The following is a 14740-nucleotide window of genomic DNA, read 5'->3' as shown; positions in this document are numbered from 1 at the left end:
ATATATATATATATATATATATATATATATATATATATATATATATATATATATATATATATATATATATATATATATATATATATACACACACGCATGCACGTGTATAATAAAATAAAAAAAATTAATGACAAATTACATAATAAAAGAATAATTTAAATGACTAATTGCATGATAAAATAATAATGTAGATGACTAATCGCATTTATATATATTACAAAAATACAAAATTAAATACACATGGGTTTTCTATTTCTGTATGATTCTTTTAATTTTGAAAATTTAATAATTTTAACATAGTTATTATTCATTTTATTTTACTTATTTTAATAGTAGTAACTTTTAAAATAAATTAATTATAAAATATAATTTTGAAAACTAATAAATTATTTCCATTAATATATTGAAATTAAGATTGAGATAAGATTGGATACTCACAAATATTCTACAGACAAACAATATGTCGACATGTATGAGAATAATTGGATGGGTCAAAATTCGATGCTAATGCAAAGTAAAATGGGCTTTAACAACACCAGTCCAGAACCCAAATAAGTCTGGGCCCAAACTTATTGACATAAAGCTAAGGGGGTTACTCCCTGCACCTCCCCAATTTTAACCCCCACCCCCCATTCCATTTTTACCCTTTTCTCTATTTTTTTTATTCCAATTTTATCCTTTAGCAAAAATTTATATTTAGAAATACAATTTTATAATTTTATTCTCCCACCCCCACATAACTATATCCAAAACATTAACACCTGCTTTGCTACAAAATAAGGCATACACATGAAGCGGAAATTTTCACAATCAAACCCAACAACTTTCCATATGCTGAAGGAGAGTTTATACCTTCAAGGTGCAACAATTCAATTAAGAAACATACAACAATTGATTCTTTGAGAGAGATTGGCTGCATTCATTAATGTATGTTTTGGATCAAGAAAAAAAACTTAACATAATATAAAAGACTCTATTATTTTTTCCCTATACATAAAGTAGTTTTAGCACATATTAAGAATATGGCATAACCAGAGAGCATGGCTCCTCACTAATTTTAAATGCAGACTTTTCACTATTAATCTGTATATTGTCATACCAAAGCTTAAACACAACAATATCCAACTTTCTGCTAAATGATTTGATCAACTTCAGAAATCCAACGCCAAGCAACAACCAAGCACAACTCCTCAGACTAAACATATTCATAATNAGGGCATTCTCTNCACTACAAAAGAAAGCCACATCCTTCTTAGCACATGATAAATCACAACAACCATCTTGGCGAGTTACATCTAAAGCCCTAATATAAGAAATTTGTGTTGTCATGTGCATATTTGGAGGTCAAAAGATAACTTTTATGATTCATTTGACATGTAAAATTAACATTTCCTCATACAACATCCTGAAGATAACACCAATCAAAAGAGTTAGCAAAATAAATAGAGCATAATCCATAAATTGCACCTACCGCTAAAGATTCTGATCATAAAGAAACTTTACAAAATTTGCAATTTAATAAACGTGGTCACTAAGAGGGTCAAGGCCATGTTCATAGATTTTGGAATTTAGACAAGCAGCCAATATATGTATGAAAAGGTTAGAATAATTACTTACTTTCATCAGGAAACTTCCCATAGTTATGGTTCAAAGCTTAAAATAAGTTAAAAAAAAGGAAACGGATTGCGACATCAGTCGAGGAATAGCGACATCCGTTGACGGACAGCGACATCCGTTTCGGTGCCTGTCTTCTTCCTCAACGCGCACAACACAGAGATACAACACAGAGATACAACACAGAAATACAACACAGAGATCACAAACTCAAACAGAAACACCAACTACCCAATCCTACACTACACATTGCATACGTTTAAAAAAGAAAAAGAAAAAATTATAAGAAACTAACCTGTCGACGCCTTGCACCGCCGCAACACCGCGGCACAGAACCCTCTGCGCCGCCGCACCAGATCAGCAACCACAACCCCACCGCACAACAGCCGCACAAACAAAGAGGAGTGGGAGAGTGAGAATACGAAGTGGGAGAGTGGGAGAGTGGGAGAGTTGCAGAGTTTGGAGGAGGGAGGTTTCAAAATGGTGGGGTGGGGGTGAGGAATACGAAGAGGAATCTGTGAGACTGTAAAAGAGGGGGGTTACTGTAGGGTAGGTTAAATAGGGGTAAAAGGGTAAAAAAGAAAAAGAACATAAAGGTTAATTTTGTATTTAAAAAAAAGTTCAAAAAAATTGGGGGGGTGGGGGTTGCAACCGGGGAGGTACAGGGAGTAACTCCCTAAAGCTAATTGTTCAGAAATATAGGCCCTGACTCAACGTTTAAATCTTTATATAAACACCACCACACTCCATTTGTAGGATTAGGGTTTTGCACTGCGGCTGCTTCTAGGGCTACATCTTCTCGGAGTTCCCAAGTCTACCTGCGCAGAACCAAACCTTCATCACCATGGGGTAATGCAACCTTTTTGTTTTCAACAACTCTATCACTTATCATCCCTTTTTCCCTAAACAAATTATTGCCATTGCAAAATTTTCCTCTATTGCTACACGTGTTTTATAGTTTTTATATTTGTGTTCTCTTTGGAATTTCGCACCGCCGTTAATCCTCTTGTTTCTCAATTTTTAAGAACATAGGATAAGTTGCCTTTTTATGAACTCTTTTTTTTTTATCATTAAGGTGTTTGTATTATGTGGTCTGTGTGGTTGAGTTCATAGATGTGTTGTTGGTTGTTTAGATCTATGTACAGTCAAATTTACTCAGGGTTTCTACCGGGTGTTAACTATTTATTTTTCTAACGTGAGTCATGGTGGTGTTGTTATGTATGAGTTGGTTCATGTCTTAGCATCGTACATTCCATTGTTCTGGATCCGTTCAATCTCTAGCTTAGCTATATTGTGGTTGATGTTTCATTTGTGCGTTTGGTATTGCATTCACCAGAGCACTGCAATTCAATTTTATATGTTCATTGTATTAGGAATAATTGCATATTGGAGTAGAATTGTTATGGTGGCTTAGGTGTTTTAAGACTGATTGAATTCTTTTTATTTGTTTTCGCTAACAAAATCCATTACGTTACCTTTTTGAGATTAAATTATTGGAAGTTTTCTCATTTATAAAACAGTGTTACAGATTTTTATGTGTTCGTTGTTTTAAGATCAGTAGTGTAGTGGGTGGAGCCAATGTTGTTGTAGTGTCATAAGATCCAATTAATGCTGTTTATTTCTTTAGTTAACAATGTTGTCACTTTATTCTGAGAATCGATATTATTGATTTTGCCGATCCTTTTTGTTTATGAAGGCTAGCAATTTTTTAGTTGTGTGAGCATAAGTGATATAAAATTAATTCTTCTTAATTTCCTTTTTCAGGAAAACACGTGGAATGGGAGCTGCCCGCAAGCTGAAGTCCCACCGTAGGAGACAAAGGTGGGCTGACAAATCATACAAAAAGTCTCATCTTGGCAATGAATGGAAAAAGCCTTTTGCAGGTTCTTCCCATGCCAAGGGAATTGTTCTCGAGAAAATGTAAGATGTTTTTAACTTGTTCTCTATATCATCGAGTATAGAACTTACTTAATTATATAATCTAATACTAACAAATTGTATGTTGTTTTATTTTAAGAGGTATTGAGGCTAAGCAGCCCAACTCTGCCATTCGTAAATGTGCTAGGGTTCAGCTCATCAAGAATGGGAAGAAGATCGCTGCCTTTGTGCCAAACGATGGTTGTTTAAATTACATCGAAGAAAATGTAAGTAATTATTCAATCTTTTTATCCGCATTGTTTTGCTGTTTGCTTGTTCTTATTTCTATATTTTCATTCTTCAATATGGGTTTTGTTGATGGTTGTAGGATGAGGTTTTGATTGCTGGATTTGGACGAAAAGGTCACGCCGTGGGAGATATTCCTGGTGTCAGATTCAAGGTCGTAAAAGTTTCTGGGGTGTCTCTCCTGGCTCTTTTCAAGGAGAAGAAGGAGAAGCCAAGGTCATAAACCTGTGGATCGTCTCCTTTTTTTTTTATATTAAGAAATTATGAATTTTGCTACATTAAGCTGATTGAGTTTTATGGACGGTTTTGTATCTCTAATAGCAAATATTCTCAACTTAATTTAGTTCATATTTACTTCGACCTTTAAAATTCATTTGAATATATAATCTCTATTAAGGTTTTTTAATCTTTAAAATTTCGTACTTGAAATTCAGTTGAATATATCAATGCATGAAAATATATATTTAATTTGATTCCCAAATGCTTTTTAAGCTGCATTTAGTTATACTTTTGGTGCATCGATTATGACTAAGGCAAATTGCTATCACCCCTTGTTGAAATGTTTTTTGTCCCTGTTTTATTATGCATTAACCATCAGTAATATAATATTCGAACTTCCTGTCTTATTTTTTGGATGTATTTAGTTTCTTACCGTAAGAAGTTAGTAAATTTAAGTTTAGTTTAAATGTTAGTCAATTTTAATTTTATTTCATGAAAATTGTTTTCTTTTATGTTCTTCTAGAGATTCGTGTTCAATCATATGAACTAGTTCTTTTGAGTTCAAAAGTTTGCCCGTGTGTACTGTTTTATGGAAAACCAGACTGACAAAAATAATTATTATTCTTAGGCATCAAATGAGAAAAATAATTATTATTCTTAGTCATCCAATGATTAGTGAATATGGTATATTTGATCATAATTTAGTAATTCCAATTCCAACCGTTAATTAATCATAACTATGTTTAATTATCTTACTGTCAACTAAGATTGTCTAGTTAAGGTGCATAATTGAGATTGTATTTATTATAATTTTTTTTTAAAATTATATGAAAATTATAATTCGTGGGGAAATGAAATTGAATGTGTTTTTAAAATGCAAATAATCTTTTAATTTCCTCTTTAATATTCAATTTTACAGTTATGAAGTTCTAACTAACTGGATAAATTTCCAAGCTGTTAGTTCCTGTACAGCGTTTTACCATTGAGTAATAACAAAAGAACTTAAACCCAAATTTTACTTCTCAATTAATTAGCCAGCGTGGCACCTTCCTTCTTCTCCTTATCATTTCGTCTCCTCTCGCCGCACCTCGCTTCCTCGTAGTTTTAGGTTTTGTTCTCTCTTCTCTTTCAAATCTGGATTGGTTTTCTTCGTACTGTTTTTATTTTTCTGTTTCTGTTGAGCATCATACAAAGACATAACTTGAAAACACGCAAAGAGAGAAAAATTTGCTCCAACTACTGGATAATCCAAATAAGAAATAAAAATAAACACGCGTTCCGGGTTCATCACTCAGCAAAGGCATAAAAAATATCTTGCTTAATTTTGAAAGGCAGTATGTCAACAAAAGTCTAGGGTAGCCTCCTTTCCTTTTATCCAAATTACCAAGCGCTATTGGGACTCGTTTTTTTTTAGTCTTAGTAGAAACATGTTTAAGTGATCCTTTTTGTTATGGAGCTAGTAATTTTTGAACATAGTTTTTAGTTGAAATTACCAATGAAGATTAACATATACCAGGTACATGTGCAAATTCAAATGTGGTGTTTGTGAACCTGGTGTTTATTGAAATTTCAATGAATTTTAATATAAAAAACCGATTATTTTAAAAGTACGACTTCTTTTTGTGAATTTATTGCCACACGTGTTTTGCTTAATGGATTGTTTTGCTCAATGAATTTAAGGCACTTTCCTTTTATGATGTTGGTTTCTACAAAGTTATATATAACAATGCTTAAAGAAATTAAATTCAAAACGATATGCGTCGGGTAAGAAATCAAGAATAACCGTCACATTAAAGTAAAAGGTGTACAAAAATTATAAAAGACTTTCATTTCATGATTTGGATAGAGACCAAGACTTCTATAGTCACACTTTTAGCACAGAGAAGTAACTGCAAATATATGGTTCAAATTACACAATGTCACTGGTTTAGTTGTTTTCCTTCATATTAATGCTATCTGGCACAGGCAAGTTGGTCGTCGATTTTGTTTCTGAAACTGTTGATTCTGTCAAGACAACGCCATCCATATTGCAAAAGGAATCCTTGACTACAAAGGGACTCCTCTCTAAAGCGGACACATCGAAATTTGTTGGGGAGACAGGGAGACATGGAGTAGAAGAACTCTTCAGTAATTCCTCTTTCTTAGGACGATCAATGATCTCTACGTGATTAGATAACTCCAGACCATTACAGTCATCTTGGGAGCTGATATCAGTCTGCAATAAAGAAAGGGAATCATGGTTAAACTTTTCCCGTGTCTCAAAATGTATGTCCATATGTCCCACTTGTTTGCTCAAACTATCAATTTGATCATCACGATGAGCATTTGCCTGGTTATTGACACCTTTAAGTGGTAGCAAATCATGATTAGTTTTCTCCACTACATGGATGAGTGATGTATTTTCATCAGCACCCAAGGCCAGGTCGGAAGAGCTTTTATTCTGCGCACCATTAGATGTCTTGATTGCAACATCTGGCGATTCAAGAAAAGAATTTGGATGTGGAGCTTGCTGGTTAATGGATTTTGTATTTTCAATTGACACGATAGATTTAGAATCATGAAGCTTTCCAAGTTCTGTTTTGTGTTGGCCTTCATTTGGACTTAGAGCTCCATGTTTTGGCAAGTTACCAGGTACAACAGAGCGTGGTTGCGTCCCCCCACGTGGCGTGCGCACTAAGGGCTTCACCTGCACAACATTATGATACCAACTCAACATATGCAGAGTAATAGAGATATGGCAAAAGCAATGCGATAAGTAAATTATCATAATTCGCAGAAGCACATATTGCACCTGGAAGAGCAGTAAAATAGGGTGGGGACAAAGTCCTGATGATATGAAATCTATAAACTTTTCCAAGAAAATGGTACAAACCACTAACCAACACAGATTCTAACTATCAAATAAATAAAAAAAAAAATAATAATAAAAAAAAAAAAAAAAAACTCACCCCATCAAAGAAACCAATTTTTGGCGAAGGCAGACGAAGGCCTGAAGGTTTCTTGGGAGCTGGAGGAAGAACTGCCACTCCAGGAGTTGTCCTTTCCTTTTGACTAGTTAACCCACGATGCTGATCCTCTTGCCTTTCTAAGCTTTGATCATTCTGAGGAATGTGAGAATGTGTACCTTGATCTGCATCAGCATCCAATAAACCCTTCCTGGTTGAGCCACTATCGATGCTGGACCTTGAACTATTACATACACGTTTAGCCATCGAAATTGTTGAAGATGATTCTGACGAAGACCAGTCACTGATAGAACTAGCAGGTGAAATACTAGAAGAAAGCTTTGTTGCAGACATCATGCTTGAAAGACTAGAAATCTCCGGTTCAGCTTTATTTCTTGGAGCTATTCTTGAAGGCGTTCTAACATCTGGGCAGATGAGGTTGACTTGTATAACTTATTTTTAAGTATATAAAAGAAAATTTACCAATATTGTCAGATAAATTGTTACCGGAAGATGTGGAAGCCACTGATTTAGTCCTGGTTGGCACTGTCGGTCCCGCAGATAATTTGGATGGTAGTGTGGGCTTAGGCACAATGCCTCGAGAACCTCCAACAACAGATGTTTTTGTCACTGAACTGACTCTAGCTGAAGAGACCAAATGAAAACAAAATTTAACCACAATTCAGAAATTGACAATCATTTTACCAAAATGAGAAATGGAAAAAGAAGAAGAAGAAGAAGAAGCTAAAGCAAGTTCTAACCACCAATTATTCGTTTTGCCTTGTCCCTTTCAGCTTTAACATGTAGATTGCCAAGGGATTCTCTCTTGGAAGAAGTTGTGGAACTTAAACTAGGCTTTGGTAGTACCTTTGATTGTCTTAAAATAGACGACTCTCTCCTTGTAGCGGCAGGCTTCTTCAAAATAAGAAAAATAGTCAGGTTTATAGCCACTCAATATTTCATTGGACAAGCATGCGTAACATTAGCAAGCAAACTAGAAAAGCCAACAGTTCTCTTCATTGGTTTTATTTATAGATGCATACCTGTGGAAGTTGTGGAAAAATAGGATTATTCTTTTTCGTTGTCTTCCCAAATCCTTGCGTGCCTGAACTTAGGTTCTTAGAACCAGGTGGGGCCTTCATCTAAAATATAAATACAAATGTTACTACAGATTTTGTAATTTACCAAATGGGGCTATGAGAGGCAAGTAGAGTAAACTATTTCGGACATGAAATATTTTTCCCTATTCACCACCATGCACGAGTAGAGGTCCCCTCCATTTCCCATAGGGAATAGATATCTCCATTTCCCATGGAAAATTGACATCTCCCTTTCTATGGTTTTGTGTGTAAAATCATGCACATTTCTCTGCAGTACCTATGTCCAGCATTGGTAATAGGCACCTCTGGGAAGGGATTAGGGTCACATATTACACTCAATTATTTAATTCAAATAAACAATCAATTTACAGCTTAACCAGCGCACTTTTTATACATTAAAAACATTTCTATTCGTGTATTTGTGAGAATCATTCAAACATAGACATAACGTTATAAAGAATTCTAGTCTCTATATCAAATGCGATTTACCTTGTTGCGAGAAACCATGCCAACTTTTTTGGAAGCTGAAAACAAAACCCAGAAGTTAATAATCTGACCAGTTGAGTATAAACCAACAGCCCACAAAATATAAGATGAGTCGAATAAGTAAGTTCTAGACTCATAGAAAGTTCAGAAAGCACATAGGCAAGATAAACAAGCATTGGAAATGTTTATCCACTCATTCGATGCCCCTTAAACCAATTTTTAGTTTCAACTATGACTAAAATTATTTCAAATAATGTTAATTAAAAACAAACTCCTAATTTTGAAAACTAGTTAGCAAAAATTACACTTAGGGATGTTCTTCCCAATTAGCAAAAAGATTGCAAGGATCTACGAAGAATAGTGAATACAGAGAGTGCAGACATAGACATACAGTCATGAGTTTGGAACCCTGGAACCGCAGGAGAAGATGGGACTTTAGTTTTTGCACCAGCAGGGCTGGACTTTCGGCTAGATTTCTGAATTGAAGCTCTTAAATCCTCAAACAAATCACCCTCCACCTCCGCACTCTCAAAAGTCAAACTATCACTCGCTAAAGTAGATATGGACTCACACGACTTGTACACATCCTCTTGTATATCAGGTAATTCATGCTTCTCATCCTTCTCAACGCCTTCAATTATACTAGACAACTCCTCAGCATCCAAAACCCCTGGAAAACACGTATCAATCAAACACAAAAAACTACTCAACATCCAACAGCGTAACAAAAGTACAAAAATACCGGCGCTGGTGAAAAAGGCACTGTCCCAGGCCAAACTCTTGCGCAAATTGCATTTGCTATTTTTCTTAGGTTTTTCGCTTCCGTACGCGCCATTGGAGTGAGGCTCGTGCTCCCACTGCTGGACTTTGATGGCGGCGTCTTCGAAATTCTTCGAGTTCGGGGTGCACAATAAATCCCCGTTCGCTTGATTTTCTGAAATGAAAGATTTGAACGCGTTTCACTTGATCTTGAATCTCGATGCATACAACGAGCAAATAATTCAGAAGAATCGGTGTCTTTTGTACTCAAATGAGAAAAATAAATATAACCTGAATGGTGATGGAGAGCGTTTCCTTCGAGAAGCGAGTCATCGGCGGAAGATACGTCGATGATGCTGAGGCGTCGGTCTTGGGCGGCCCTCTTTCTCAGGGAACTCGCAGGTTCGGAAATCATCGATCCCTAATCGAAGGAATTGAGAAGGGAAAGAAGAGAGAGATAGAGAGAGTGTGTGAAAGGTTTTGGTTTTGGAAATTTTGAACTTTGAAGAAGCGGCTAAAGTGATTCCACTTCAACACTTCAACCAAACAGTGGAAATAAAGAAAACTTTGATCCTTTGAAAATGTTAAAATTAAATAAAATTTAAAAGTGTAAGAGCGTCACTCCATCCCTATTATATCTTATAAAATCCACTGGTTCGTAATTTTTTCCGTTTCTGAAAAATTCTCAGTGATTTATTTATAGTTTTTAGCTTATCTTTGGCTTAATACTTTCATCGGTCTTCATATTTACGTATAAATCTCAGTTTGGTCCTAAAGTTTTGAACGGTCTCAATTGAGTCATAAATTTTGTAAAAATACACACAGTTTATCCTAATCGTTAAGTTGTTTCAAACGGCGTTAATTGATGCCGAGATGATTTTTTTATTTTAGGCTTAATCCCTCTATCGGTCCTTATGTTTGTGTGAAAATCTCAGTTCGGTCTTCAAGTTTTGAACTGTCTCAATTGGGTCATAATTTTTGAACTGTCGACAACGACAGCATTTTTTTGTTTGAGAGGGAGAAAAGGTGTGAGTCGGGGGTTTCACGGTTTGAGGGTGGAGGAATGAGTGAAATGTGATCAGTGATTGGAAAAAAAAAAAAGACCATAGCCACGTGGATTTAATGATTTTAAAACATAAAAAGAAAAAATTACAACTCAGTCTAAAGTTAACGCCGTCTCGATACACTTAACGGTTGGGGGTAAAATGCTGTAAAATGTTTGCATTTCTAAAGATCTTGAGGAAAATGTGTGATAAGTGATTGGAAGTAAAAAGAAAAACCATAGCCACGTGAATTTAATGATTTTAAAACATAAAAAAAATTACAGGTCTCAATACACTTAATGGTTGAGGTAAAATGTTGTAAAATGTTTGAGGAAAAACTTGAGGACCGAACTGAGATTTTCACACAAACATAAGGACCAACAGAGGAATTAAGCCTAAAATAAAAAATTCATCTCAGCATCAATTAACGCCGTTTGAGACAATGGTTAGGGTAAGATATGTGCATTTTTACAAAAATTATGACCCAATTGAGACAGTTCAAAACTTGAGGACCAAACTGAGATTGACATACAAATATGAGGAACAATGGAGGTATTAAGCCTTTATCTTTTGATAAATTATTTATATTATTTGACATGTAAAATTTAGTTTAATATTCACTTATATATTAAATATAAATAAATATCATCAGGAGTAATAATCAGGTTACTTTTTCAATTGAAATTCATTCTTTTGAATTAATATCGACAAGGTTTTTTTAACTAAAATTAGTTACTGTTAGTGGTTTGTTACACTTGTTTTTAATTTATTTAAAACATTGTGAAACAATATGAAGGAAGAATGTTAATCAAGATAGATTGAAATTGGAATTCAGTATTTTTAAAAGTTCATATCAAATGTATTTTATATTTTAGTATTGCATTAAATCCATCTTTAATAATAGTTTTTTTTTTTAAATGTATAATATCATGTTTATACGTGTAATTTAAAAAAAAAATATCTTAAATTTTCTTTTGTGAGATTTTTCTTTTCATTTTTTATCTCACTTGTATCTTTCTAAGGCCTTTCTTTCAAGTTTTCTTAGTCCACCAAAGACAATGCTAATCGGTCACCATTATTATCGGCATTTACATCTTCACTTTGTCTTTTTTTTTCTTCAACATACAGGAAACCTATCGAAAACACCAAGTCTCTCTATCAAGTCATAGTAGTGTTGCCACCTATGTCTACTATTGCCACCAATATCGGCAGTCATGCTATTAACATTGTTCTATTTTTCTTTTCCATCCAAACACAGGATGCGTCGTTATCAAAGTCACTTCTATCGTTCACCCCAACATGAATCGAAAGTGGATTGCTCCTCCATGCACGGACGTTGTCATGCTATCACGTGATTAGACAAGAAATAATGATTTTTAAACAAATATTCACTTTACATACTTTAGAATCGCACTTAAGGCTGTAAACATTGAGATAAAATTCACGTATAGGATTATACTGTCATGAATTGTTCCTAGATGATAAAAAAATCACCATTGAACTCCAAGCTGAGTGGTTGGGTGAGTTGATTTCTAGTTCGGTGAAAATGAGAACCTAAACTTGTAGTATTTGACAGGACAAAAATATGGTTTACTTAATAAGTTATAAGTTAGAGAACATCAACTTTTAGGCCTTGTTAGATGAGAATGAAGCTAATGGATGAGTATGTAAGCTTTAATATGCGAAAGTGGATATTTAATCATATTTCTGCAAGGGTTTTAATTATTTCTCATTTTTACATATGAATATAGTCACCTCGGATGTTTGGGAGATGATATTGGAGGTTGTTTGGAGTGTTGTAGGGATTTTCCTCCCCTTTTTGGGTTTCATCCATCATCCATGGTGGTTTTTCCCTTTTAGGGTCGAAGAGGAAGATAGGTCATGAATTGAAAGTGTTGATGCGAAGGGCATGCGTAATTGAAACATGGAGCATCTACTAAGAACCTTCGAAAAGAACTTGCATATTCTCTTTGGTTTTCATTTCTTTCATATCTCTTCAATTTGAAAAGCCCCAAGTTCTCCACCGTGAAAACTTTTTCTTATTGTTGATATTAGATGTAATAAACTGAATCTTTTGTATTTTGTGATGTTAATACACATGTTTTTTCATTTCAAAATTAGTATTTGATGTATGTGCTTAATGCTTGTTTTGGCTTAATCACCCAAGATTTGTGGTTCTTAATGTATTGGAAATATGACTTCAATCGAAAACTTAAATTAATACTTAACGGGACTTGTATCTATAGATAAAATATGATTCACTTGTAATCTTAAGACTCTTAACTTAATGCATGATTGTTTGTTGAAGATTTAAGGAATTGGAACTTGATGAGTTATCATGGACTCAAAGTTGTTAGGGAATAGAATTTGGGTATATTGGTGAGTTGATTTTGACTTGAATATGAATTTGAAATGTTTGTGAATGCATGACAGTGAAGTTGATGAAATCTAATTTTGACAATTGTGAATACTTTATGTTACATTTTTTTTACATACCAATTGTTTGATGAAAATAACAAAAAGAGTTTCCTTGTATTTTTTGCGAACTTTGGGGTTTAATTGAGTTGTGAAGTACAATAATTAATGAGTCTAGAGTTATCTAGTGGGCCATCAACTACGATATCCCTTCTCTTGCCCTCCTAAAACTTTTGAGCTACAGTTATTGCAACTGACATTCCATTTTCCATATATATTTTTGTCTCTTAAAATTATTCATATCACTGAAGTGCATATTTTTCCAACAACGTTATTCTCTATTTGAAATGAACTTTCTACTTGAGTTGAATTGTCATCCACATTAATAATTGTTATTTTATTCCATTGCATTTGATTTACGACATTATAGACATTTTTCACTTGTTCTCCATCTTTTGTAAAGTAGAAATTTGCTCTATAAACATCCTAAAACAACAAAACAATACATATTTAATTACTAAATTATATAATTATATATAATTTTAAGTAGACAAAATTTTGAAATGAACTTTCTACTTGAGTTGAATTGTCACCCACATTAATAATGTTATTTGATTCCACTGCATTTGATTCACGACATTATAAACATTTTTCACTTGTTCTCCACCTTTTGTAAAGTAGAATTTTGTTCGATAAACATCCTAAAACAACAAAACAATACATATTTAATTACTAAATTATATAATTATATCTAATTTTAAGTAGACAAAATTTTAAAGTTGGAGTTTGTCAAATTGTTTGAACACCCAAAAACGTTTTCAATAAAGTTTATATGAACGCAATGAGCTTAACTTAAACACATAAGTAACATTTAAAGATTCTGAAGCAAATAAAAAACATCGGTTACCCATAAGGATGAAAGGAAAAAGATAGATAAAGTGATTAAGTTGACACCACCACACCACCCTAACGGAAATAGAAAAATAATCAAAAACTTGTTGACAAAGCCTTTAATACGTGCCTTTATCTTTAATGTTAACACATCTTATATGTTCTTTCTTGCTAAAGCTACACTAATTTTCTATTCACCATTCTCTTAAACCTAGAGGCAAAATCAATTTCAACAACGAATTTATACTTCTACATTTTCAATCTCAACCATAAAATTCGAAATCGATTAACTTCATATCACAATAGAATCAATTGTTTCTCGAGATATAAATATAAAATATGTACAAATATGGAAAGGTGGTAAGATTACTTAGAAAACAACAAATGAAGGTTTAAATGAATATGAGATATGTAACTGTAGAGAAAAAATTATATCACTCAAATGCCGTGATATCTTACTTGTCTCGTTAACATGAGAGTATAAAAAATAGACGTACTTGATATGTCGTAGATGTTCATTTATAAAAAATAGATGTACTTGTTTGAATATATACTTTTTTTTACTTTTTTACTCGCAAATATTATGATATTTTACTTGTCTCATTAACATGCGAGTATAAAAAATAGATGTATTTGTTATTTCATAGATATTCATTTATAAAATATAAATGTACTTGTTATTTCATAAATATTCATTTATAAAAAAATAGATATACTTATTATTTCATAAATATTTATTTATAATATTATTTTTTGTCCATTGTGAACTTTATCTGTGTATAGTTGCATATACAATTTTTTCTACTTCCTTACTCGCAATCTTTTTGTTCAACCATTTAATTTCCCTTCTCAATCTCATTTCCAACACAAACTCTTCTGCTACATGTTTGCGAAGGTGAAGGAAAGTGGTTTTGTTGGTGACTCTCATAGTAATAGAAGTGAAAGGGTGAACCTCTACGCAGGGGGCTGAGCACAAAAAGGGTAAAATTGGTATTTCATTACTCCTATAGAGTGCAGGCAAAAAACAAGAGAGTGCAAGTAATAGAAGCCCATAACACTATTTGTCGTGGGCTTTTGGCACCGCATATTTATTTTTTTAATTTTC

The 14740-nt window shown here is 33.5% G+C and overlaps 2 protein-coding genes across 5 annotated transcripts; one reads left to right on the top strand and one right to left on the bottom strand.

Annotated features, from left to right (window-relative positions):
• The first annotated feature begins 2334 nt into the window (after positions 1 to 2334).
• On the top strand, positions 2335 to 4146 carry LOC106757214 (40S ribosomal protein S23). Its single transcript, XM_014639835.2, has 4 exons — positions 2335 to 2463; positions 3379 to 3534; positions 3632 to 3758; positions 3860 to 4146. The coding sequence occupies exons 1-4, from the start codon at positions 2459 to 2461 to the stop codon at positions 3998 to 4000; spliced, it is 429 nt and encodes a 142-aa protein (XP_014495321.1). The 5' UTR covers positions 2335 to 2458; the 3' UTR covers positions 4001 to 4146.
• A 1615-nt stretch (positions 4147 to 5761) lies between these two features.
• On the bottom strand, positions 5762 to 9869 carry LOC106756818 (nascent polypeptide-associated complex subunit alpha, muscle-specific form). 4 transcript variants are annotated; one of them, XM_014639417.2, is made up of 10 exons: positions 9578 to 9868; positions 9270 to 9461; positions 8919 to 9197; positions 8531 to 8565; positions 7985 to 8083; positions 7703 to 7856; positions 7449 to 7586; positions 6945 to 7366; positions 6340 to 6682; positions 6081 to 6211 (listed from the first exon to the last, which is right to left on the bottom strand). In XM_014639417.2, exons 1-10 carry the CDS (start codon positions 9699 to 9701, stop codon positions 6207 to 6209), a joined length of 1791 nt encoding a protein of 596 aa, XP_014494903.1. In that variant the 5' UTR covers positions 9702 to 9868; the 3' UTR covers positions 6081 to 6206. The 4 variants fall into 4 exon arrangements, with proteins under 4 accessions (XP_022634918.1, XP_014494902.1, XP_022634917.1 ...); XM_022779197.1 differs by having other exon boundaries at positions 5762 to 6682; positions 7706 to 7856; positions 9578 to 9869; XM_014639416.2 differs by having other exon boundaries at positions 5762 to 6682.
• Between the last annotated feature and the right edge of the window lie 4871 nt (positions 9870 to 14740).

The sequence above is a fragment of the Vigna radiata genome, chromosome 3, assembly GCF_000741045.1.
Source record: "Vigna radiata var. radiata cultivar VC1973A chromosome 3, Vradiata_ver6, whole genome shotgun sequence".
In the NCBI taxonomy this organism is placed as follows: domain Eukaryota; kingdom Viridiplantae; phylum Streptophyta; class Magnoliopsida; order Fabales; family Fabaceae; genus Vigna; species Vigna radiata.
This window is presented reverse-complemented; position numbering and strand designations above follow the sequence as displayed.

Excerpts from the sequence above, each read along its gene's own strand:
- LOC106757214 (XM_014639835.2), top strand. Across the intron at positions 3,535-3,631 it reads GGAATTGTTCTCGAGAAAAT|AGGTATTGAGGCTAAGCAGC; the intron begins GTAAGATGTTTT and ends TTTTATTTTAAG. Across the intron at positions 3,759-3,859 it reads TAAATTACATCGAAGAAAAT|GATGAGGTTTTGATTGCTGG; the intron begins GTAAGTAATTAT and ends TGATGGTTGTAG.
- LOC106756818 (XM_014639416.2), bottom strand. The coding sequence starts at position 9,701 with ATGATTTCCGAACCTGCGAGTTCCCTGAGAAAGAGGGCCGCCCAAGAC. Across the intron at positions 8,084-8,530 it reads GCATGGTTTCTCGCAACAAG|ATGAAGGCCCCACCTGGTTC; the intron begins GTAAATCGCATT and ends TTTATATTTTAG. Across the intron at positions 7,857-7,984 it reads TTTTTCCACAACTTCCACAG|AAGCCTGCCGCTACAAGGAG; the intron begins GTATGCATCTAT and ends CTTATTTTGAAG.